Source organism: Ailuropoda melanoleuca, chromosome 14, assembly GCF_002007445.2.
Source record: "Ailuropoda melanoleuca isolate Jingjing chromosome 14, ASM200744v2, whole genome shotgun sequence".
Taxonomy (NCBI): Eukaryota; Metazoa; Chordata; class Mammalia; order Carnivora; family Ursidae; genus Ailuropoda; species Ailuropoda melanoleuca.
In genome coordinates, this window is record NC_048231.1 from 27,617,309 (window position 1) to 27,641,801 (window position 24,493).

Here is a 24,493-nt window from a genome sequence, read left to right on the forward strand (position 1 = left end):
TGGCGGAGGAAGAGGGAGAAGCAGGCTCCCCGCTGAGCAGGGAGCCTGATGTGTGACTAAATCCCAGGACCCCGGGATCATGACCTGAGCAGAAGGCAGATGCTTAACAGACTGAGCCACCCAGGTGCCCCCATAAATTTCAATAGATATTTATTACACACTTTATTAAGGAACCGGGGGAAAAAAGAACCACCTCCAATTTCTTTGGTATTGTCTCAAAGTACTCTTTCTCTAGCATATAGTAAATGTGTCTGACAGAAAATTGAGGCAATCCCTGGTTGCATATGTTGTTGGTTTCCATCCCAATGTGTTTCTGTGTTCTTTGAAAAGACGATGTAATTATGCCTTACCTAAATTAAATTGGCTTGATATCGATAACCATCCCAGATGACAGTCACTTCCTCATCATCATCATTGCTGTAGTCATCATCATCATCCCCATTTTATATATAGTGGAGAAACGCTATGGTGGCCTCTAAATACACAAGCTGGTAGGCTATCCCGGAAGTCCTAGAATTGAAAGTTTCATAGACCAAACTAAAATGCTCAAATCAGCTAGTTTGTCAAATCAGCTTAAAATCTACAGTGAGAAGCAAAGGGAAAGGTATTGGGTAGGTTAAGAACTTACCACAAATAGGTGGAAGGACCACATTGCCTGTGGGTCGCTCAAAGTTCCTACGTTCTAACTCTCTTTGCACCACTTTTCTTTACTGCAGGTGGTATGGTTACAAGGAGCAGAGTTAAGGGCAGGCAAGAAAGTCTGAAGATGGAAGAAGGTTTGTGGTGCCAATACATGCTTGTTCTATTGGAGAGATGAAGAGGCTATTAAAATATGCATGGCTACAGCTATAGCTCTGTGATAACCTGATGAGCAACAGTATGTATTTTAAGCAGAGGGCAAGTGTGCTAGAATGGGTGATGCCAATGGGTGGCCAGTTTGAGTTGGTAAAGCTGATCTGTGCTTTATGAATATTTAAGGTTTATTTTGCTTTCCATCTCTTTCTATCCACAAGTAACACTCTCATTTTTTCATCCTTTCAATGTGTTTAACACATAGATGTCTATTCTATGTTTAACATGTCCTATAGGTCTTTAATATACTTACTATCTATAGTTAACATTTCTTATGAGTTTCATCCATCCCGTTTTTCTTGTCCTTTAACGCAGAATCAAAAATTCTTAAAGAATGCAGCAAGCACACATCATATTATAGATGAAGCACATATCTGAGGCACAGGACCATCACACCACTTGTCCAAGATCCCCACATTTAGTTCATGGGAGAGTCAGGAGTTCAAATATAGGAAATCTAGCTCCAGAGCCCTCTTCTTAACCACCATCCTATATTGATGCCTAATTTGCCTGAGAAAACACAGTCTGACCTCAAATCCAATGCACTTTCTACTAACTACTTTTTATTCTAAGTACCCCTGGGGCTGGAGACCTCTTTTGTTCATCTCTGTGTTCTTTTCACCAAGCATAGGGCCTACACAAATACTTGTTGACCAAGAGAAGATCCCACTTTAACTTGGCTTCTCTTTTGGGGTCAAGTTTAAATGGCCTGAATAATAACAATTTAAGATTTAAGAAAATTTAACCTTTGGCATTTAAAGTTACATTATCTTTGGCATTTGACTTTAAACTGAATTAACCTAGAGGTATCTAGTTGCTGGAGAGCAAAAGATAAGGATCCATGAACTGAGATCTAGCTCTGATTGTGAAACTGACCCGTTGTTTCTCTGTGCTTCATTTTCTTCAGTAGGAAAATGGCTCTAGTAATTCCTATCTACCCTTTTCACTAGGAATTGTTACATTTAGTATTTTTCCTGTTGCTAGCATGCCATTTAAAAAAATGGTTTCTGCATTATGGATTAGAAATAAAAAATGTAATACGATCTATTTACACATTCATATAATTGACTAACATGTTTACGTGATTAAAAAAATGTTTATAACCTTTTAAAGGCACAGTTTATGCTACACTTGGACATGCTTCACTGCATTTTGCTAAGTAATATACAATTTTCTTCATCCATTTGACTTTTTTAAAAGAAAAATATATAGCAGCCTTCTGAAAGAAGTTAAGATAAATTATTATGGCCCTAAAATATTTTTAATGCCTCTTTTTAACTTCCATACTTATTTATATATTTATGTATTTATTTTTCCCACTTACAAAAACCTTGTTCCTGTGTAGGAAGCTGGCAATAATCTCAATATATGCAAGACCATGTAGAACTCAACATGGTGTTCAACCCTGGCTGCCTATTAGGATTGACTGGGAAACTTAAAAAAAAAACACAAAAAACAAAAAACTGATGCTTTAGCTCTATATAAAACTATTTATTTATTTATTTTCAAACTATTTACATCAGAACCTCTAAGGATGGAATTTGGCGTTTTTAAAAGATTTCCAGACATTCTACAAAATACTTGACCAGTACTCTTCAAAACTGTCAAGGTCATTATAAACAAGGTCTGAGAAACTGTCACAGGGACCAGAGGAGGGAAGGGAGACATAATAACTAAATGTAATAAGGTATCCAAAGTGGGATCCTGGAATGCAAAAAGGATATCAGGGAAAACCTACTGAAATCTGAATAAACTGCGGAGTTAATAGCAATGTGCCAGTATTGGTTCCTTTGTTGTGATTTATGTACCATAGTAATATAAAATGTTAACAACGTTAACAATAAGGGAAATCTAAAATAAAAATTTTAGTTTAAAAATCTAATACTGAGCTGGAGTTGAGAATTACTTACACAGCATCTGCTTACATTGTATCAGAAAATAAAAAGTCCCTTTGGGGGCGCCTGGGTGGCACAGCGGTTAAGCGTCTGCCTTCGGCTCAGGGCGTGATCCCGGCGTTATGGAATCGAGCCCCACATCAGGCTCCTCTGCTATGAGCCTGCTTCTTCCTCTCCCACTCCCCCTGCTTGTGTTCCCTCTCTCGCTGGCTGTCTCTATCTCTGTCGAATAAATAAATAAAATCTTTTTAAAAAAATAAAAAAATAAAAAGCCCCTTTGAAATACTGAGCCCAATTGCAATTGGCAGCATTTGTGGTCCTAAAACCTGACTCCCAGAAACAATATGCTGCTTAGGACAGAAGACATTTCTAGAGGCGCTTTGAGGGAAACAAAAATGGACTAATTATAATAAACATAACTATTTGCTTCTAAGATGCAAAAATTCAAGAAAAACTGCTTGTTAAGGAGAAAAAAAACTAATCTCAACCCATTTCTCAGGTTAGAAAGGTAGTTTTATTTTGATACCTATGAAAGATATAAATATCCAGATTGAATATAATGTCTGCATTATGGTACCCTAGTAGTTTGAGAAAATCGTGAGTGATTTATCTTTGCTAAGAGTTGTTGTTTCTCATCTATAAAGGAGATTTAGACCTGACCAGAAAGTTCTTCAGTATTAAGTTAATTTTCCTCTCTTGCCTCTCCCTCTGTGGTAGAAAGGAGGCAAGGAAAAAAGATCTCCTAGTTCTCCATAATGAAGTCTACCTGGATTTAGCCCAGTTACACTTCTTTTTCATAACCATTAAAGGTATTTGTCATCTCTGTAAATCTCTAGAGGGAAGTCACAATTGTGCCTCAAGAAATCATTCTGCACAAGTAAGCATTTGACAAACAGCAACTGCTTGGAGATGGCGTTTGAAAAAGCTCCGTTTTTTAACTTTTTGTGTTACGTTATTTTGTTTGTAAAAACGTCACCAATTTGTAATCCAGAATCTGTATGCATCGTAGAAACGGTATTAACAGCCTGTAGTCACCCAGATTACAGTCCAGCTCCCTAATTTCATGCGACTTTAGGTACATAATTTCTCTTCTCTGGGCCGATATCAGTTTCTCACCTGTAAAATGCATCGGTTGGACTAAGCAGTATCCAATGCCCCTTTCTATTTGAACACTGAGATTTTTTTGAGGACTTGAAGAAACAAACTGGAGAAGTTGAGGTTGTAGGTCTTTGGGTTCTGGTGGGCAATATGGTATTGAAGAAACTGTTCTCACGTTTGTGTTTCTAGAGTCCGAAGGGCAAATGACAGGGGCAAGAATGCGCACACGGGAAGAGTAGGACAGTGACCTGTGTGAGGGTCAACTCCTGGGACTTTTCTCAGATTCTCGCAAAGTAAGCAGAGCGTTCGGCTGCTAGGCAACCGCTCCTCCTTTGCTAGAGTGGAGGACCCCAGTCGGAGGTGTCTAAGTCACTACCTCTTAATTTAGCCATAGAGCCTTCTTCTCGAAATTAATGAAATACGTATCCTCTAAAAGTACATACTTTTTGCAACCAAGGTTTGATAAGCCTTGTAGCTGAGCTCTGCTCGTGCTGGGCTTTCTTTTTCCCCTCCTCAGGCGCAATACGGGCACCTCTCAAGCAAGGCCCCTGCCGCCGTGCGTTGCCGGGCAGAGCAGGACGCCTAGGGCTCCTCCTCGACCCCGCCCTTCCTGGCCCGGACCCTGGTCCTTCGTGGGCCGCCCTCTGCCGCCATGGGCTCGGAGATGGAGCCGCTGCTCCTGGCCTGGAGCTATTTTAGGCGCAGGAAGTTCCAGCTCTGCGCAGATCTGTGCACGCAGATGCTGGAGAAGTCCCCTTATGACCAGGTACCAGCCAGACCCCGTCAGCCCTGTGGATTCCAGCGAGAGGCAGAGGGCACTGGGGGGTCCCCCGGCTGCTGGGTGGGGGCTCCGGGGAGGAAGGCCAGGGCGAAGTTGACCGTGTGGTCAGCACAGGCATCTGGAACGAGACCCCCTAGAGCCGTGGCCGGCGTCCCCGCGGGACCCTCGAGTGCTGTCCCATGGCCTCCCCCTCCTCAAACTTCAGCAGCCCCTTTCCTTTACGGGTCCCTTAAAGGACTACTTAAAAAGTCCCGAATTTTACTTTGGCGCAGAACTTTGAGAATTCACTTATACTTGCATAGGGATGGACTCTGAAGCTCGCTGCGTGTGCGTTATTAATTTCTAAAACGATGTATAAACAAAGATCTGTAACTTCTCACCTCTTGTTGAAAGAGCTGCCTTAATTTTTTGGATCAAACGTTGTGATCTCTCCACTTCATCTTAAGATTGTTGTCCAGGAGTGAAGGAGGCTTTGATTCTGCGACATGAGTGCATTTTGAGGCAAATAATACAAGTTGGAGAAATGAGAATCTAGGAGGGGAAGAGATATATTTACTATTAGGAGTCAGGAATGGGGGGTCGGGGAAGCCTAAAAGGAATGATGACAATGGTTTTAAGAGAACTTAAACTATTACTGTACTACAGTAATAAGATGAAGTAAGATATTAAATAGAGAGAGTGGTCATATACTCCGGTGGCCCACCTGTAGTTCCTGGAAGAGGTAAAACGGAGAAAAAAGAATAAGAGAAGAGCTGTGGCAGTTTGTCAGTGCTTCTAGTAAAAGCTGGTTTCCCAGCTTTCCTCTAGTGGTGTTACCTTGGAGATGCTAGGAAAAAAGGGGAAATTGAGGGGAGTTACATAAGTGGAGGCATATGTGTGAACACTGTTACTAGGCTCTGCCTTAGGTTCCAGCAAGTGGATGGAGGATAACCTGTTGAGGTGAACAATTTGACTTTCAGATAGATAGAACAATCCATGTTAGTGGGGATACTAAGCTAGATTCTTTTGTGTTAGTTCATGTTAGTTAATAGAACTGTGTTTCTATGGAGAAGCATTTTTTTTTCAAAAGATTTATTTGTTTCAGAGAGAGAAAGAGAGAACGTGCAAGTGGGGGGCAAGGGTAGAGAGATACTCAAGCCACTTCCTGATGAGCGTGGAGCCCGATTCTGGGCTGGGTGCCAGGACCCTGACCCCTGCCAAAATCAAGAGTTGGTCACTTAACTGACTGAGCCACCCAGCTGCCCTGGGAAGCATTTTTCTAAGTGTGTTTCTTGCCACAGTAGTCCCACAGATGCTGCTCAAAAAAACCAGAAAAAGATTCCACAAATATATCTGGGAATGTTATAAAATATTGACCCCTTTACATTTGTACAACAAAAGTTTGGTAATACTCTACGTGATGTACCAGACATTGTTCTAGGCACAATGGTTTGCAAGTACTTTACTTGCTGTTTCCGTTTTTCCATTGGTTTAGGGTAGTTTCCATTCTGCGTTCCACAGAGCAATAGTCCCAAGAACTGCTTAGGGAAAGGAAGTTTCCTCATTCAATGCATTTGGGAACTGTATATTCCCTACTTAGAGACTGAAGATTCATACTAAAGGCTCTGGGTTCTAAAGAAAAGAAACTAAATTTTACCTAATTTTGATTAATACAATAGTTCTGAAATTTATTTGACCACTGATTACTTTTTTGGTAGTGGGCAAGGGTCAGATACCTTCACCGTTATCATACTAGGGAGACGTACTGTCATGGGGAAATGTCGTTATAGGCAAAGCAGCTGTTTTTATTAATGGTTAAGATTCTATAATCTTGGGGCACCTGAGTGGCTCAGTAAGTTAAGCAACTGTCTTCGGCTCAGGTCATGATCCCGGGGTCCTGGGATTGAGCCCCACGTCGGGCTCCCTGTTTAGCGGGGAGCCTGCTTCTCCCTCTCCCTCTGCTGCTCCCCCTGCTTGTGCTCTCTCGCCCTTTCTCTCTCTCAAATAAATTTTTAAAAAAATCTTTAAATAAAAAGATCCTATAATCTTAATATCATTGTGCATTCAGTACAGTACTGTGCCTGTGAACTCGGATTTAGTTGGTGCTAGGCACTGTGATCAGAATTCTGTATGTGTTCAATTAAATGACCTTTTGCTGAGTGCTTATTCTTGCCAGGCATAAGTTGTGTCAATTATAAGTATTTCTAGGGGCGCCTGGGTGGCGCAGTTGTTAAGCGGCTGCCTTCGGCTCAGGGCGTGATCCTGGCGTTCTGGGATCGAGCCCCACATCAGGCTCCTCCACTGAGAGCCTGCTTCTTCCTCTCCCACTCCCCCTGCTTGTGTTCCCTCTCTCACTGGCTGTCTCTATCTCTGTCGAATAAATAAAATCTTTAAAAAAAAATTATAAGTATTTCTGTGCTTAGAATAACCTTGCAAAGTAGGTATCAAAAGTAATAGCCAACATTTATTGTTTACTCTGTGTTAGGCTTAGTTCAGAGGATTTTATAAGTCATCTCATTTAATCCTCAACCATTTTAGGAAGTTGGTACTATTTCCTCCATTTTACAGATGGAGTACACTGGGGCGCAAGGTAAAGTAATTTGTGCAAAATTACAAAGCTGGTAAATTCTCTTTATCTATACTATGCTGCCTCTTTGGCCCTTATATAGCCAAATTTTTCAAAATGGTGTGTTTCTCAACTTTTCCCAGCACATTTTCCCATCTACTGTGCCTTTTTCCAGATTTTAGCTAAATGATAAAGAATTTTGGCGTATTTGCATACTTCGATTAAAGGCTCTGGAAGGTCCTGAAGGAAGGAAACCTAACCAATTTTGATTAAGACAGTATTCTGAAACTTACGTGATCTCTGGTGCCTTTTGGGGGTGGGGGGGCAGAAGGACAGATTATCTCCCTTATTATCTTGGAGAGATCATTTTGGAAAGTGGAGGGCAAAGCAGCAGTGTTTTCATTAATGGTTTAGATGGGGCTGTAGAGATCTTCTTGCTCCTTTTTATCTAGGAAGAGTAAGGTAAACAGATGAAGGACTTTGTCTACGACTCCTGAATTAGCAGCTAAATAAGGTAACGGCTTGGGTCTTTTTATTTGGTTTCTTGTACAGCTCTCATTAGGCCTTATGGGCCCTGTTGGCAGATTAAAGATTTGTTATAGGTTTAGTGGAACTGTGGTTTGGATAATGATAATGAAGAAAAAGACACAGGTTTATATAGGGAAATATTGCTGTTGTCATTGGTCAACCATTTGACATGGTTAAGATCATTAGGGTAGTAGGTCTTGTTAGGTCCTGGCCTATTCTATTGGCCTATTTGTTGTGGATTTGAAAGAATAGTCTATAATGTGATACGTAGGTCATGTCTAATACCAAGGACATTAAAAAAATGTTATTCTTTGTTAGTATTTTCTTGTTTTGAGCAGGGGTTGATATGTTCAGCTCCTATAAATATCAGAGAACTGGGAGAACCAATACCAGATCTAGAAGAAATTTATGATATTCTTTCCTTTCTAATCCTTTTTATTTTTTTTGCTGAGGTAGTTAAGTAGGAATGATATATATTGCCAGAACAACGCAGTATGTCATCAGGAGTAGAAGTTTAACTTGATGTCACCTTACCAAACTGGGCTTTTGATAGCTGGATAGGGCTGCTGAAAAGTTTATAGGGTTCACTCATGTTAGTTATTTTTTGACTCAACCTTTAAACACTGTGCTTTTCCACTGTGTGCTTTTCTTAGGTAATTATTTTTAATTTTTTAATTTGAGTACAGTTGACACACAATGTTATATTAGTTTCAGGTGTACAACATAGTGATTCAGCTTCTCCATGTAATGCTGTGCTCACCCCACGTGTAGCTCCCATCTGTCACCATACAGCGCTATGACAATATCATTGACCATATTCCCTGTGCTGTACCTTTTATTCCCATGACTTATTCATTTCATAACTAGAAGCCTGTATCTCACACTTCCTGTCACCCATTTTGCCCACTCTCCACACCCCTTTGTTCTGGCAACCATCAGTTTGTTTTCTGTATTTAAGTCTGTTTCTGCTTTTTGTTTTAAATGAAATCATATGGTATTTGTCTTTTTCTGTCTGACTTATATCACTTAGTATAATACCCTCTAGGGTCCATCCATGTTGTTGCAAATGGCAAGATCTCATTCTTTTTTACGGCTGTGTAGTATTCCATTGTACATATACACCACATCTTCTTTATCCATGGTTATGCATATGGTTGCTTCTATATCATGGGTATAGTAAATAATGCTGCAAGAAACACAAGTGTGCATATATCTTAAGATATATGCTTAAGAAGAAGCTTAAGAAGTTTCCTTTGGGGCGCCTGGGTGGCTCAGTTGGTTAAGTGACAGCCTTTGGCTCAGGTCATGATCCTGGAGTCCCAGGATAGAGTCCTGCATCGGGCTCCCTGCTCAGCGGGGAGTCTGCTTCTCCCTCTGACCCTACCCCCTCTCGTGCTCTCTCTCTCTCTCATTCTCTCTCAAATAAATAAAATCTTCAAAAAAAAAAAAAAAAAGGAAGTTTCCTTTGATTAAAAGCTTGTAAATTCTCTTTCCTTCCCTTCCAACATGAATCCAGGATGACATATCTGTATGGGTTAGGCATGGAGTCTGGCACACAGGGGCTCTCATTATGTATCTCCTGAGTGAGTGTATTGATTGTATCCGTGTGTGTGTGTGTGTGTGTGTGTGTGTTTAAGATATTATTGTTAAGTAATCTCTCCCAATGCACGGTTTGAACCCATAACCCCGAGATCAAGAGTTGCATGCTCTTTTGACTGAGCCAGCCAGGCACCCCTATGTGTTTTGATGGCATTATGTGTGTGTACCACCTCCCCTTCTGTTTACAAAGACCATCTTAGTTGCCTGAGGACCTTTGTGTCCTTCTACCCCCATAGGTTCCTGAACATATATTTACCTTTTCAAATAAATGTGATTTCATTATGGACATTCTTTTTTTTTTTTTTTTTTTTTTTTTAAAGTTTTTATTTATTTATTTGACAGAGATAGAGACAGCCAGCGAGAGAGGGGACACAAGCAGGGGGAGTGGGAGAGGAAGAAGCAGGCTCATAGCGGAAGAGCCTGATGTGGGGCTCCGATCCCATAACGCCGGGATCACGCCCTGAGCCGAAGGCAGACGCTTAACCGCTGTGCCACCCAGGCGCCCCTCATTATGGACATTCTTAACTCATTTCTTGATTTGAGGGTCAGGTTTTTGTTTGTTTTTTTTGTTTTCATTTTTATTATTCCCACCACAAAATAGAAATAATTATGTGATGTGATAGAGGTGCTAAGTATTGCCATAATGGCGATCATCTTACCATATATAAATGTGGCAAGTGAACATGTTTTACACCTTATTATTTTTTAATCAGTTAAGAAAATTTTTCCTGGATTCCTCCAGGAGAGTGTCTCTGATAGTAGTTATCATCACTGGCATTTCCTATGATGCTTTGGTGCTTTCATTGTTTCAGTGGAGGAAGTTAAATGATGGAGAGACTACCAGTCTATGAAAAGCTAACAGAAATGTGGTCAGAGCAGAGGCAGATGGTCTTCAGCCCTGCAGTGAGCTGATTTATCTTCACATGCTCCTTTAGCCTCGTGGGCTTTTTTTTTTTTTTTTTTTTGAGGTTTCTACATTTTAGAGTATTTTTTCCCCACAACTCTTTGAATTACCATTCCTGTGCCACCAAATGGATTTTAGTACAAAGGAATGACTTTGAAGCAGTGTCTGGACACATGGACAAGCAAGGAAGTTAAAATATTTTTTCTGTGTGCCGAATGGATTCAGTTTTGCTCTCCCCCCACCCCCTCCTGAGACAAAAATAGCTTTTGTTTTGGATGTTATTTTTCACTTTTGGTTTTGCTTATTTTTGTCCCAGGTGAGGAGAACCTCTCTAAAGTGATTTATTATTTGTGAATCTTTCTTTAAGCTGGTCCAGGGAGCCTTTCAAAAAACCCATTTTGGTCCTGATACATCATCAGCCTTTTAGGATAAGCCCACCTGAGACTATTCCTTTTACATTTATTTCTCCTTTCAGAGATACAATTTTGGTATACTATCATCAAAAATATTTAAGTTGTGCCTTGTACTTTCCATTAGGACATCTGGATTTTATTTCATTTTGATTCGTGCCAAAATCAGGGTAGTTAGGCTGGTCAGGGGGTGTACTATGGAATCGCATGTTTCCTTAGAGTAATACATTTTTATTTGGACACAAAAGAACTGAAGGATAGGTTGACTGTAATAACATGGTATTTTGTAATGGGAAAGGTTCTTGAAGAAGATGGATTGTGAACTGTTTTTTCCAGGTGCAGAATAGTGAGAAAATGAGAGGGCAGGGTCTGTTAGTATGATTTTAAGGTTCTGATCTCTTGAGAATAAAGAAAGAAAGATAACTGGTTAATTTATTGTAGCTTCCCGGGTTGATAAAATACAGTAAAAACAAGAAATTCATAGAGAGGCGTTGTCTTTTTTCAAAATGTTCTTTAAATTGTGATTGAAAAAGTGATCATAAGTTGTAAGCTATAAAAGGGAGAAAAGCAAAACGGTCTTCCTTCCACACAGCGATGTGACCTAGAGGGAACGCTTGCTGTTACAGCTCGTGTCCATCATCCTGATTAGTTGCTTAATCTGATTACTGTTCTTTGTGTTCCATATGTCAGATGCATGGCTTTAAAACCAGCCCCAATCTTTTTTTTAGCTCCATTATAATTAAACAGTTCATAGAACATGCAGGTTTTTCAGGCAGTGAGGTTTCTAAAAGACAGTATGCTTTTATTATAGGGTAGATTTCTGATAGATTTTCAAATTATTAATATCAGTGATTCTGGGAGTTGGAGTGTTGGCTGTATATCAGAATGGGAATTCACATTCTCCTCCCCAATCTCTACTTATAATGAGAGATGTTACAGAGAGGAGGGGATTATTATTGTAAATGATTTGAAGATAGACAAAAGGCTGAAAGCCACTGGCTTAGAGGAAAGACATGGAACCAGGGGTCCCCAGTGAGCTACATCTCAGAAGTTGATTGAGACAACGATCTGGTGCTCCAAGCAAAACAAAGCAAAACAAAACCATCTTTCTGTATGATTAGCTAATTTATTTCCTCTTTGGGGCCATGGAGACTCAGCCAAACTTAATCTTTTGATTCTTATACTCTGTGGAGCAGTTCATTTTATGAATTTGTATTCCCGCTGAATTATAGATTGCATTTCTACTTGGCTACTTGGTGCCTAGATCTCCCTAAACCTTCTGACACCCATCCATTTCTCTGTTCTCTTACATTTTTTTTTCCTTCTTGTCACTGCTAACTTCTGAATAATGTCTCAGTAGTTTCAGAACAGAGCCGGGTCAGACTCATTAGTTGGTCTAATTAATTGGTGGCAATTAAGAAGTCACATTCAGAATTATCTAGAGATTTGATTCCCTGAAGTAATAGCAACAACCTAAGAGAGAAAGCCTTACCCTGGGGAAGAAAGAAAGAAACAAACTGATGTGAATTGAAGTTGATGCTAGTGAGTATTTGCTGGTTCGAGGCAGTGTCACTCCTCTCCCTGTCCTCTCACTCACTCACTTTGAAGGAGAGTCAAAGGAAAGTCTTAATTTGATGTGCCATAACTGGGAGTTAGTTCTGTGTCTGGAAAGGGAAGTAATAGCGAGTTTGGTGCTTTTCTGTTCATTATAGAATTGTGTTTATAAAGAAATTCCATGTGACTGATGCTTCTTATTGAAAGTGGTAGCACCTTATTCATTAACTATGATAGCATATGTGAAAAGACTCTGAAAATTATGAAATATTCTTAAAAATGCAAGGTTTTCTTTTTAAAACTGTCCTATAGACACTATTGCTCCAATTTGAGAGGAGGGCTAGGTTACAGAGGTTGTATGATTTGTTCAAGGTCATGCAGCTAAGTGACTCCCTGTGGATCAAGCCCAGCTCTTCCGACTCTGGGGCTAGGCCTGGTGCTTCCTTTTTTTCTTTTCTTTCTTTCTTTCTTTCTTTCTTTCTTTCTTTCTTTCTTTCTTTCTTTTTTTTAAGGAGAGGGAGAGAGAGAGAGAGAGAAAGAGAGAAAGTTGGTGGGGGAGGGAAAGAGGGAGAATCTTAAGCAGGCTCCACTAGCATGGAGCCTGACGCAGGGAGCCTTACACGGGGCTCGATCTCACAACCCTGAGATCATGACCTGAGCTGGAATCAAGAGTTGGACACTTAAAAAAAAAAAAAGGGAGAGAGAGAGTTGGACATTTAACCGACTGAGCCACCCAGGCTCCCCTAGGCCTGATGCTTTCTACTCAACTGTGTTGATACCCATGGAAATAATCTGCTAGACCAAATGAACCTAACTTGTGGTTCCCTATTTGGGTGGATTAATTTAAATAACAGACTATAATTGAGAGACCCAAACATGAAAGTCCCAGTGATTTAAAAAAAAAAAATGTTTTGCCCTATCTCTAAATTAAAACATCCTGACTCTTCCTTCTTAGTCCTGCTACTCCTGATGGATCTCCAGTCCAGACCAGCCATACCCAACCTTGGTCTGCCTCACCGTATAGGAGCCAGCTTTCATGCCTTGCTATGATCTCACATACTCAGCAAAGTGCAGGCTCTTGACCCAGACTGTCTAGGTTCCAATACTGTCTGTACGCCTCAACCTCAGGGTTTTCTCATCTGTAAAATGCGGATGATAATATGCCTACCTCAAAGGGCTGTTGTGAGCATTAAGTCCATTAAAGTACGGTAAGTGATCACAAATGTTAGCTGCTATTGTCTCTGCATAGCTAGAGGTGTTTGCACGTAGGATTCTGTCATTGATATTTTTCTGAAAGGATTGTTGGTAATCTGGAAAGCATCCGTGAGGGAAGTGTTCAGTGAAATTGATGATAAAGTGATGCTGAATATAGTTCATAGATCCCTGGCACTCAGTAATTTCCAGAATAATCTCCTTCCCTTTTCTCTGACTCCCTTCTGATCTCCCACATATTCTGTTTTCCCCTCTCCCTCTAAGTCAGCTATAACTGGCCCCTAACTTGAATTCAGCATTTGATACGTTTCATTGCAATTTATATAGTTCTGTGCCTTCCTGATAGAATGTTTTCAGCGTGTAGCAGGGTGACTGGGATGTCAGGGGCATATTTCGAACTGTCGTGTTCTCTGCCTCCCCCCTGGTTCTGTCTTTCTCCTTCTTCCATTTAGGCAACCTCACCTGTCTCTCCACCTTCCCATCCTCTCGGCCTTTCAATGTCTTCTCTGGCCTTCTCTTTGCACTTTGTTTCCCCACATGCTCTTGACCTGCGTGGTAAGTCACAGATGTGTTCCTGCGGGGCAGAAGAATCACGTGGAGCACAAAGACCTTTATCAGTGAACAGAACACCGAGGCTGTGCTGGCGGTTTGCGTTTGGGCCACTGGAAGCATCTTCTTGCCCTTGGCAGAATAACAGGCATCCAGCTTTTACTTACTATCAGAGGCTTCTAGCCCTTACACCTGTTTTGTTTTCCTTTTCAAGTATTATCTGCAGTCACCTCTGGTAAACGTTTTTCCCCTTTCTGTATGGAACTTATCTTGTACCTCTCCTACGCTTGATGCTGCCGTCCTGCCTTATTATATCCAGCTCATTTTTTTAAATCTCCAAGGTGCCCTGGCAAGGACGAGCTTTGGCTTCTTTGTGTGACCTTGAGCAAATTATATGGCCTCTCTGAATTGGCTTCCTGATCTCTCAAATGGATAAGAGCACTGACCTGCCTCCCTCCCCTGGTTGTTAGGAAACTCAAATGAGATAGTGGGTCATACAGACATGTCTACAAATAAGTAGAAGAAAGAATAGGGTTATTTCTTCTGCCATCTCATTGCCTGTATCGGTACGTTTAAGTATGGACTGTGGGGTCCAGGCAATCTGTACTTTTCCAGATATTCCTCATACACATTGGAATTGAAAACCTCCAATTGCCATGTATTCTTAGTTGCTGTTTTGTGTTCAGTTCAGCTGCTTGCCAGGTATTCTCTAAATCCCACTCTCTTGAGGGCTTCACTTTTCTAGCCTAGCTTAGCCTTTGCCTCTCACGTTCCTACTGTGTGTTGTGCCACAGAAATTCCTTATCTTTGTATGGTGACCAGATGGCTTACACGTTGCTTGTACACATAATCTTAAAAAAATATTTAGGGTATTCTCCTTGGGTTTTAGAGCTATAGAAAGGCAAGGCAAGATCTTTTCTTTTTTTTCCTCTGTTTTGTTTCTTTGTAGCTTCCCTAATAAAACATGCTGTCAATTAAGTGTTCAGTGCAGGTTGCTGACTGTAAATATATAAATGTAGATGTTTTGTAAATAAAGTTGTTACAAGTCTGACTTTTTCCCAGTGGATTTCTATTTAATTTGGACAGTAAAAACCCTGAGTTTATTAGCACCTGACACTAATTTATATGACATAGTCTATTTATAAACATTTCTCAGACTACATTACAGTCAGAATTAATTTTTCATCTTTAGCCACTAATCCCATTATGTATATGTGGAGCAGAAGGGTTTGTAGTATGTGGATTTTCTTCCACCTCCCCAAGTGATTAAAGTCTAAATGTTTTAACCACCATGAGCTTATTTTTGAGTATAAAGAAATGTTTCCTTGGTATAGTTGTAAAATTATTTTTAATTTCTTCATTAAACAAGTAGTTAAGATAACTTCTCTGTGCTTTAAGTGAGGTTAGAGTAATTAGAGTTTTCTACTTGTAGAAAATTCAGCACTCTTCAGTGTATATTAGTTTTATACCAATACCAATATCAGTATTAGTACATCCAAAATTCTTGAAAGCAGTTGTGGAGAAATATTAAAGTTAATATTTGGATTTTTGTTGAATGAGTTTGAGTCTACTTACACATACCTAATTCGTCACTAAGACTTTTTATTTTAGAAACTTTATTTCTTAAAAATGTTTACTACCTTCTTAATGCTTTCCAGGAACCAGAGCCTGAATTGCCACTGTCTCAGGTAAAGGTTTAGCTGCAACCTTTAGTTTAGAGAATACCGTTATTCCAATTGCTTACTTGTTCCTATAGATTAGAAATCTTGCTGCATATCTATTAATGCTGTTATAAAATTAGCCATCTCTACCAGACATTCTGTACCTTTTTATGTAAAGTATTATATTTCTAATATTTTTATATCTATGGATGAGTAGTCTATGGTCTTAAGACTTGGAGCGTAAATAGAAATGACCAATATTGACCAGAGGATGAGAAAAATAGAGAAGCAGGAAAGGGGAACCAGGAGCGTAGAAAGGGAGTCAAGAAGTCAGCAGAGCCCCAAGTGTCCCAAAAGACCGTGCTGGGTAGGCCAATATGTCTTGAGTAAAGAGCAGGCTGACTGTCCTTGGGAAAGCGGTTGGTTTTAGAGAGCGGTGCCTGCCACCAGGAGGAAGAAAGGAAGGGAGACTGGCCAGATAGCCATGTCTATGAAATCATTGTGGTTAGAGATGGGAGGTGGCCAGAGAGACCTGCTAACTGGATAAGACACAATGAATGGAGGGAACCCAAGGAGAAGAAGTGAAGTTTAAAAAAAAAAAAAAAAAAGGTGAAGCTTTTAACTCAAGAGCCAGTAAGTCTGGGAATAAGGTGAAGGGATGAAAGTGCTACAAATCAGAAAGCTTAAATATTGCCAGGTGTTTGCCCTGCCACATGAGAGAGAATTGTAACAGTGGTTTTTAGCTAAATAAATGATCTGGAACCTCATATGTACCTCATATGAGTAATCATCTAACCTTTGAGAAGAAAGCAAGATACAAAGTACTCTGATAGAGGTCTGTGTGGCATCAAACAAGCACCGTAAATAGGTTAAAATGTAGCACTCTGTTCTTGAAAAGGTTTTTAAAGAAACTTGTCTGCACTGTTCATATTCGTGATTTCCAAATTGATAGATGGCACAAAACTGATTTTTTCCTTATATATGTACAATTCATTTGAGAAGGACCTAAATTATAAATAGAGTAAGTAAGGGGCTTGTTTTCAGTAATTTTGGAAGATTTTGTTAAAATTAAATTAAAACACCAATAATTTGCATTGTTGGTATGGTTTTAAAACTGTAAATGGCAGGACGGCTGGGTGGCTCAGGTCATGATCACGGGGTCCTGGGATCGAGTCCCGTGTCAGGCTCCTTGCTCAGCAGGGAGCCTGCTTCTCCCTCTCCCTCTGTCTGCTGCTCCCCCTGCTTGTGCTCTCCCTCTCTCTCTCTCTCTCTGTCAAATAAATAAAATAAATAAAAAACCCCAACAACTGCAAATGGCATTTGAAAGTGTCCAAGCAGCACAGGGACTTGAAGGCTCTGCTTTTAGTTTACTTTCCTGTTCTGTTACTTTAGACTGAATTATCCACTGGATAGTCATCTAAAAGAATAAGAAGGGAACACGTCTGACAGGATTCTTTTGAGTTCATTCTTCACACATTTTGCCTTCCTCCTTTGCACATTTTTACAACTTCAAAATAAATGAGTCTTTACGATAACAATATTTTGTGCCTAAGTTTTCGTTTTCATAGAGTAGGCAGGGTGTCAAATGTTACTGATTCTTATGATGGCTCAATCAGGTTAGACGGACTGTTCTTAGGCGGCCTTATTCTAATAATAACCTAACAAAATTGTTTCTCTTATGTCTTAAACTAGTGGCCTCAAATTCTGTATTAAAAGGAACAGGACAATTTAAGCATGTTTTGCTCGGTCACTAGAGTTTTTACCTTTTCATATGCTTATTTTCATAACTAAAATTGGATCAACCTCACAGAAGATAGTACAAGCAAGGCATTCTTTCCCTGATGTTATGGCCTCAAGAGTAATGTCCTGCACACTGCCTCAGTAGGTGAATGAGATGGGATTATGTTTCATGGACAAGAAGGATGTAATTGACAGGATGATTACTCACTTAGATTGGCAGAACCTATGCTTTTCCCTTAGAGAAGTTCCTACACTTCTGTGATTTTTGTTGATTTCACAGTACTTCCAGTGGGTAGGTAGGTATTCAGATGTGTTCACTACATGACCCTGTCATTTAGTAACAACTTAAACATATCTGATAACACTAATTTATATTTTTATTCAGATTCAAGGGGTTTAGGATCAGCCATTGTGCTTTGTTATGCGTTTTACTTTAATCACTGATTAGTTTTGAACTTTTTTTTTTTTAAACTTAAACAGAGGATTTTAGGGCTGTAAAACATACTTGGCTTGTTTCCAAAATAAAATTTTTAATTTTTTTTTAAAAGCCAAAGCCCCATCTGCTGTTTTCATCAAAATCCTAAGAATTGTTCACATTGCCAAGAGCAGTTCTTTGAATACAATCTGATGTTTAATCAGGCAGTGATATGTGATTTTCAAGGTCATTTTTGTTAGGACAGAAGGAAAATCAGGAAGATTAATATTCTCAAATACTGATGAAATTTAAAATTAAGTAATTTTTTTTTTAAAGATTTTATTTATTTATTTGACAGAGATAGAGACAGCCAACGAGAGGGGGAACACAAGCAGGGGGAGTGGGAGAGGAAGAAGCAGGCTCCTAGCAGAGGAGCCTGATGTGGGGCTCGATCCCATAACGCTGGGATCACGCCCTGAGCCGAAGGCAGACGCTTAACCGCTGTGCCACCCAGGCGCCCCTAAAATTAAGTAATGTTTTAAGTAGATTTTATTATAGATCTTTAAATATACAAGATTCCCACCATTATTTCTACTTCTGAAGACTTAGGTTCTAGAAACTGAAATAAATATAGATCTCTTTACCTTTTTGAAAAAGTGAATTCTTATGGAATCACATTTTTAAAAAGATGTGAAGCATTTATTCATTTGGTGGGGAGGGAACAGTGGATTTATTCTCTTTTGTTTTGCTTAGCCTAATATTTAAAAAAGTTGCACCTTCTTAATATTTGAGAGGTTAGTAGGCAAGATGGAGTGGACTATAATAGTAGGTACATGCAAATTGTTAAAAGATATGTGCAGGGATAATTAATGCCCAACTATATAAATGATATTATAATAATAAAAACTTGGCTTTTAGAAAGTCGATTTAACTAGGACTCCAAGTCACAGTTTTGAAGCTTCATGAGCTCCTCCTCATCAGGGTGAAAGTCCATACACCTCACTGTGGCATATTCAGGGTCCCTCATCTGCCCTTTGCCTTTTTCTCCAGCTTCTTCTCTGACTGTTGCCTCAGCTGAACCCGATTCAACCGTTCTAAGCTGTTCTGGATTTGCCAAACTTGCCATGAGCCTTCCAGCTAGCCTGCCCTGGTCCCACTGCTTTGCCTAGCACACTCTTTCCAGTCTTGACCACTAGCAAACTCTTTTCTCCTACCCTTCCTCCACTCCCCAGACAACTGGGTGCCTCTCTCTGTCTTCCCGTAGTATGCTCCAGACTTTTATTATTGCACTTTTCCTACAACACTGAAATTCGTGTGAGCTAGGAGAGCCGTGGCTTACTCATCTCTGTTCTCAGGCCCTGGCATGCATGTAGCAGGTGCTCCCTAGTAATATGGGAGTGAGTCAGTGGAGCCCACATCCTGCTTTATTGTTTCAGAAAAAATGCTGGAGTCCACCAGATTGCTGAACAAGGAATGCCCTTTTGAGGAATGAAAGCCGTCAGATCCTTGCAGGGCAGTATGAGGTGTGGGGGCTCAAGATAAATCAGGATTACTTATTTCCATCTTTGAAGTCAAATTAAACCATTAGTTCAAGCCAGGGAGGATTTCCCTGACCCCTGAGCATACTTGTATAGATCTGCCAACCTTCCTGATCTTTGAGGATTGAAAACCTCCAATTGTTTCCACACTTTGGTGGCTCCCACAGTTAGATGCAGTTCCAATTGGAATTGATTTTTTTTTAAAACAAATTCTTTGCTCCCGTATTCTGTTCATTCAATTGTGTTAAATCCACACAGTTGAAACATTTTATTATAAGTTATCTGATGAGAATCCAGTAAACCTTACCCAGGAAAGTATAAGCTAAAAAACCCAATCATCTAACCAAATACAATTTCATTTTAGGAACCTAAGTATGGTATGAAGGCAGCCTTCTTTATTCCCATGAAAATGAAAGCACGAAGATTTTTTTTCCTTAAAAATTTTTGTCTAATATATGCATTCCAATTATTTTAGCCCACAGAAGGATCTCTACTTTTTAATTCCTATAAAACTATTTTCTGTACCACACACTGTCACCTATCATGCACTGCTTTGCCTTGTCACTTAATTCAAATAGGTGATGTGTTCAGGGAAATTAGAATCCCAAGTTTTAATCTTCTCGTGTTTCCTTTTCAGAACCTAGCCCAATGCCATGTAACTAGGAGGTGCTCAATAGAGATGGACTGACTGAGTGAATGCATCTCGGGTTCTTTATGTGAGGACTTTTTGGACCTCTGTAGCTCTCATCTGTTCCCCTCTCAGTCCCTTTGCCTTTCTTCAGCCTGCCTCACAGCCAGATTCCTAGTGCGGTGAACCCTCCCCACTTCCCCCCTGCCCCCCAAGTTTCCCTTGCTGCCACTTCCTTCCTATTATTAGAGTCAGATCAGTGCTGCTGCCCAAGACTTGTCTTCTCCCCAGGTCCCCCACAGGGCAAACTTTATTGTTCTCTGCTTCTATTCTTTAGTGAAGCAGAGAGGTAAACATTTCTGATAAGGCCGTTTTAAATGTTTAACAAGATATTTAACTGTGCAGACCTCAACATCTAATTTCTCAAGGTAGAGCAAAGCTGATATTTTCCAGATTCCTTAATTACCTTTCCATTCCCCCCCCGCCTTCTAGCAGGTTTTCTACTGGCTAGATCACAAAGCAATCAAGATTGTGTTGATTAGTTATTGGGAATTGGGAGAAATTGATCTTAGTTCAATTCAACATTTTTGGAATACCTAATGTGTGCAAAAACCATAGGCATTATGGAAAATTCAGAACTGGACAATGTAAAACGGTTTGTGCTCTGGGGAAGGGAGGGCTAACCTATGCCCAATAATTACAGAGTTTCTTGAATATGGTAAGTACATATAATAGAAGTATAAAGAGAATGCCCTATGAGAAAGGTAAGAGAGAAGTATGTTTTGAGCTAAACAATCAGGGAAGTGTTCATGATGGGCTTCTGGTCCTGAAGGAGGAAGGCAGAAAGAGCACTGTGTTTGTAGCTTTATTAATTTGTTTTCAAATTACTATTACAGTAAAATTTCCTCTAAATCTTCTTTTACTTACAAAAAGGCATGTTAGAAGACTACCAGGTAATTACCACACTTTTATTTACCAGGTAATTGATCTAATGGGTGTTTCTTGATTAGTAATGACCTTGCCTTCTTGTATTAGTTTCTTGACATAGCCCTTTAAAATAGTATGATGCACTAAGTAGTAAACATGCCCAATAAAAAGTTAGACAATAATAAAGCTTCTATAGGCAGTACTTGTAATACTACTTAATATATGCTTTATTTTATCCATGCTTATAGGCAGCTTGGATTTTAAAGGCACGAGCACTAACCGAAATGGTATACGTAGATGAAATTGATGTAGGTCAGGAAGGAATTGCAGAAATGATGCTGGATGAAAATGCTATTGCTCAAGTTCCACGTAAGTATTGGTTTTTCCCTTAAGTAAATGAAATGCCATTAGGAGGAATAATACTATTTGTATATAAAAGAAACACAAGACATTATATACATGAAAAAAAATTTTTATCAAGTAAATGGTCTCTATCCTTGCCATATAGGACAAAGACTTTCCTTCCCCAATTCAATTATATTATCTTAAACTTAAGATGTGAGATTGCTGTATAATGCCATTTTTCAATAAAAGCTATAGGGTGCATTTAAAAATATTTTATATTTAAAATGTATTCTAGCTGAACTGCTTATCTAAATATATCAGAAGATTGTCTATCTGAGAGTTGAAACACAGGAAACACCCAAACACCAGAATTGTTCTAAAAGGATTTAAAAAAAAAAAAAGATCACTGGAAAACATCACTGTAATAATTGAAGGTGGTTTGCTCTAATGCGTGATGGGAGGTGATGGGGTGAAATGCTCGCCTGTGAATGCCTTTCAGGATTGTCACAGAAGCCCCGTCCCCAGCTTGCAGATGTGTTGGCACAAATGGTGTTCAGTGATTACCATGACATATGGTGGTCTTGCTGGTATTTGATAGTTATAACAGTTATCAGGCATTTATAGGTTTTGAAAGAGAACTTTTAAAGCTTCAAATGAAAATTGAGAAAAAAAAATACATATGGTTCATGTTAAAATGTCTTTTTTCTGCCCATCATTTTGCTCTTTTGGAGCTCAAATGTCTAAATTCTAGGTTCTGTAACAGAAATAAACTATGAGGGGCGCATGGGTGGCGCAGTCGTTAAGCGTCTGCCTTCGGCTCAGGGCGTGATCCCGGCGTTATGGGATTGAGCCCCACATCAGGCCTCTGCTATGAGCCTGCTTCTTTCCTCTCCCACTCCCCCTGCTTGTGTTCCCTCTCTCGCTGGCTGTTTCTATCTCTGTCGAATAAATAAATAAAATATTAAAAAAAAAAGAAGTAAACTATGAGTATAGAACTGTCTTTTGGTGCTTTGGAGCTTGCTAGCCTTGAGTTTGAACCCCAGCTTTTCTAACAGGTTGACCTCTTTGCTTAACCCTCTAAGCCTTGGCTAAATGGGTGAATATTACTGACCTTACACACTTAGTGTGAAGATTACATGTGATAACATAAAATAACGTGATAGATATTCAATAAATATCAGCCTCAAACACATTTCCCTAAAATACATTTCCTGTTATTAATGTCCTTTGCAGCAGGCCGGCACATTTCTGAAAATTACATTAGCTGACAGTTTTTACAGATTAATAACTAATATACTAATTGAATTTGCCATCTCATTTCATAGGCCCTGGCACATCTTTGAAACTGCCTGGAACGAATCAGACGGGAGGGCCTAGTCCAGCTATCAGGTATGTACTTCTGTTTCATACCCTCTGTCCTTAAATAGTGACCAGACTGTAGGAGAATCTTCCTTTATTGACCTCTTTGTATTTTCACAACGTACACTTTTCAAAGGCCAATCACGCAAGCTGGAAGACCCATTACAGGTTTCCTTAGACCCGGCACACAGAGCGGAAGGCCTGGCACTATGGAGCAGGCCATCAGAACTCCCAGAACCGCCTACACAGCTCGCCCTATTACCAGCTCATCTGGAAGATTTGTCAGGCTGGGAACGGTAAATTCTGTCAGCTTTACCACAGTTTTCTATTACCAAAGTAACTTTATGTTATATTGTTTTTTGCTATTGTTATAGTGGAAAGTTATATGGAAGATTTTTTACAGGTGATTCTTTTTTTACTTATGTTGCCTTTATAATTTTTATGCTCATTGAACTCAATTTACGTTTCAGGAAAAAGTCTCAGGACTCTTGTTCTCTCATTTTTCCCCATAGGCTTCCATGCTTACAAGTCCTGATGGACCTTTTATAAACTTATCTAGACTGAATTTAACAAAATATGCCCAGAAACCTAAATTGGCAAAGGTATGTACTTAAAATGATCGTATGTTAGTAATGTTAGAATGTAATGAAGTAATGTTAGATATATTATCATAACAACATTGTAGGAAATAGAAAAAATTGTGAAGGAAAGGCGATGTCTTGATTGAAATGGAAATGTTTGATTACTGAACTATGTAAAATTTCTCTTAGTCTTTTGAGTTAAGGAAAGTCAATCAGAAGTAAAGTATATATACCATTATTATAGGAAATTATTTTTCCTCTGATAAACAACAGCAATTTTTTAAAAAATTTCGATTCTAGTTAGTTAGCATACAGTGCAATATTGGTTTCTGGAATAGAATTCAGTGATTCATCACCTACATACAAACACTCAGTGCGTATCCCAATAAGTGCCCTCCTTGATCCCCGTCACCCATCTAGCCCATCCCCCACCCTCTTCCCTCCATCAGCCCTCAGCTTGTTCTCTACCTTTAAGGGTCTGTTATTTTTTGTTTCCCTCTTTCCTTTTCTTTTTCTTTCCCCTTCCCCTATGTTCGTCTGTTTTCTTTCTTAAATTCCACATATGAGTAAGATCATATGGTATTTATCTTTCTCTGACTTGTTTCACTTAGCATAACACTCTCTGGCTCCATCCATGTCATTGCAAATGGCAAGAGTTCATCCTTTTTGATGGCCGAGTAATATTCCTCTGTGTGTGTGTGTGTGTGTGTGTGTGTGTGTGTGTGTGTGTGTATGTGTACCACATCTTCATTATCCATTCATCAGTCATTGGACATTTGGGTGCTCTCCATAGCTTGGCTATTGTTGATAAAGCAACAGCAGTTTATAATGAAGAAAGCAGATAGGCAGCAGCATCTTTGTGGAAGGAAGCCTAGAAGGTCATCAGTGTGTGTGTTTTTCTTTTTCATCTTGGATTACTCTCAGAAAAATAATTTTCTATCCTTATAGAATTTTAGGACTGTCAAAAGGAAGATAAAAAAATATGCACTTCTGGGGCGCCTGAGTGGCTCAGTCGTTAAGCGTCTGCCTTTGGCTCAGGGCGTGATCCCGGCGTTCTGGGATCGAGCCCCACGTCGGGCTCCTCTGCTATGAGCCTGCTTCTTCCTCTCCTACTCCCCCTGCTTGTGTTCCCTCTCTCACTGGCTGTCTCTCTCTGTCAAATAAATAGATAAAATCTTAAAAAAAAAAAATGTACTTCTAGTTAGTAATTAGGCAGGCATCTCAATATCACTGTCTAGCTTGAGTGATCCTTATTGAGAATTACGTTAATAATTCTAACTACTCAAAGACTAGTTGCTCGGGGCACCTGGGTGACTCGGTCAGTTGAGCATCCGACTCTTCCTTTAGGTTCAGGTCGTGATCTCAGGGTGGT

General features: G+C 39.7%; 1 protein-coding gene and 1 long non-coding RNA gene across 4 annotated transcripts in view; one reads left to right on the forward strand and one right to left on the reverse strand.

The window, feature by feature from the left end:
• Positions 1 to 744: 744 nt before the first annotated feature.
• Positions 745 to 24,493, reverse strand: part of LOC117796010 — a 34,970-nt gene continuing 11,221 nt past the window's right edge. The window contains exons 2-3 of the long non-coding RNA XR_004620280.1: positions 5,007 to 5,157; positions 745 to 802 (exon numbers count right to left, since the gene is read on the reverse strand). This is a non-coding gene — a long non-coding RNA (uncharacterized LOC117796010). The remainder of the gene's footprint in view (positions 803 to 5,006; positions 5,158 to 24,493) is intronic.
• The window catches only part of TTC8 (tetratricopeptide repeat domain 8), a 52,365-nt gene continuing 32,289 nt past the window's right edge, over positions 4,418 to 24,493 (forward strand). Inside the window, exons 1-5 of one of the 3 annotated variants that reach the window (XM_034642634.1) lie at positions 4,418 to 4,611; positions 21,085 to 21,205; positions 22,507 to 22,570; positions 22,677 to 22,836; positions 23,053 to 23,142. In XM_034642634.1, coding sequence (XP_034498525.1) covers positions 4,498 to 4,611; positions 21,085 to 21,205; positions 22,507 to 22,570; positions 22,677 to 22,836; positions 23,053 to 23,142 — 549 coding nt within the window. In that variant the 5' untranslated portion in view covers positions 4,418 to 4,497. The remainder of the gene's footprint in view (positions 4,612 to 21,084; positions 21,206 to 22,506; positions 22,571 to 22,676; positions 22,837 to 23,052; positions 23,143 to 24,493) is intronic. The other 2 variants (XM_034642633.1, XM_034642632.1) reach the window with 2 other exon arrangements.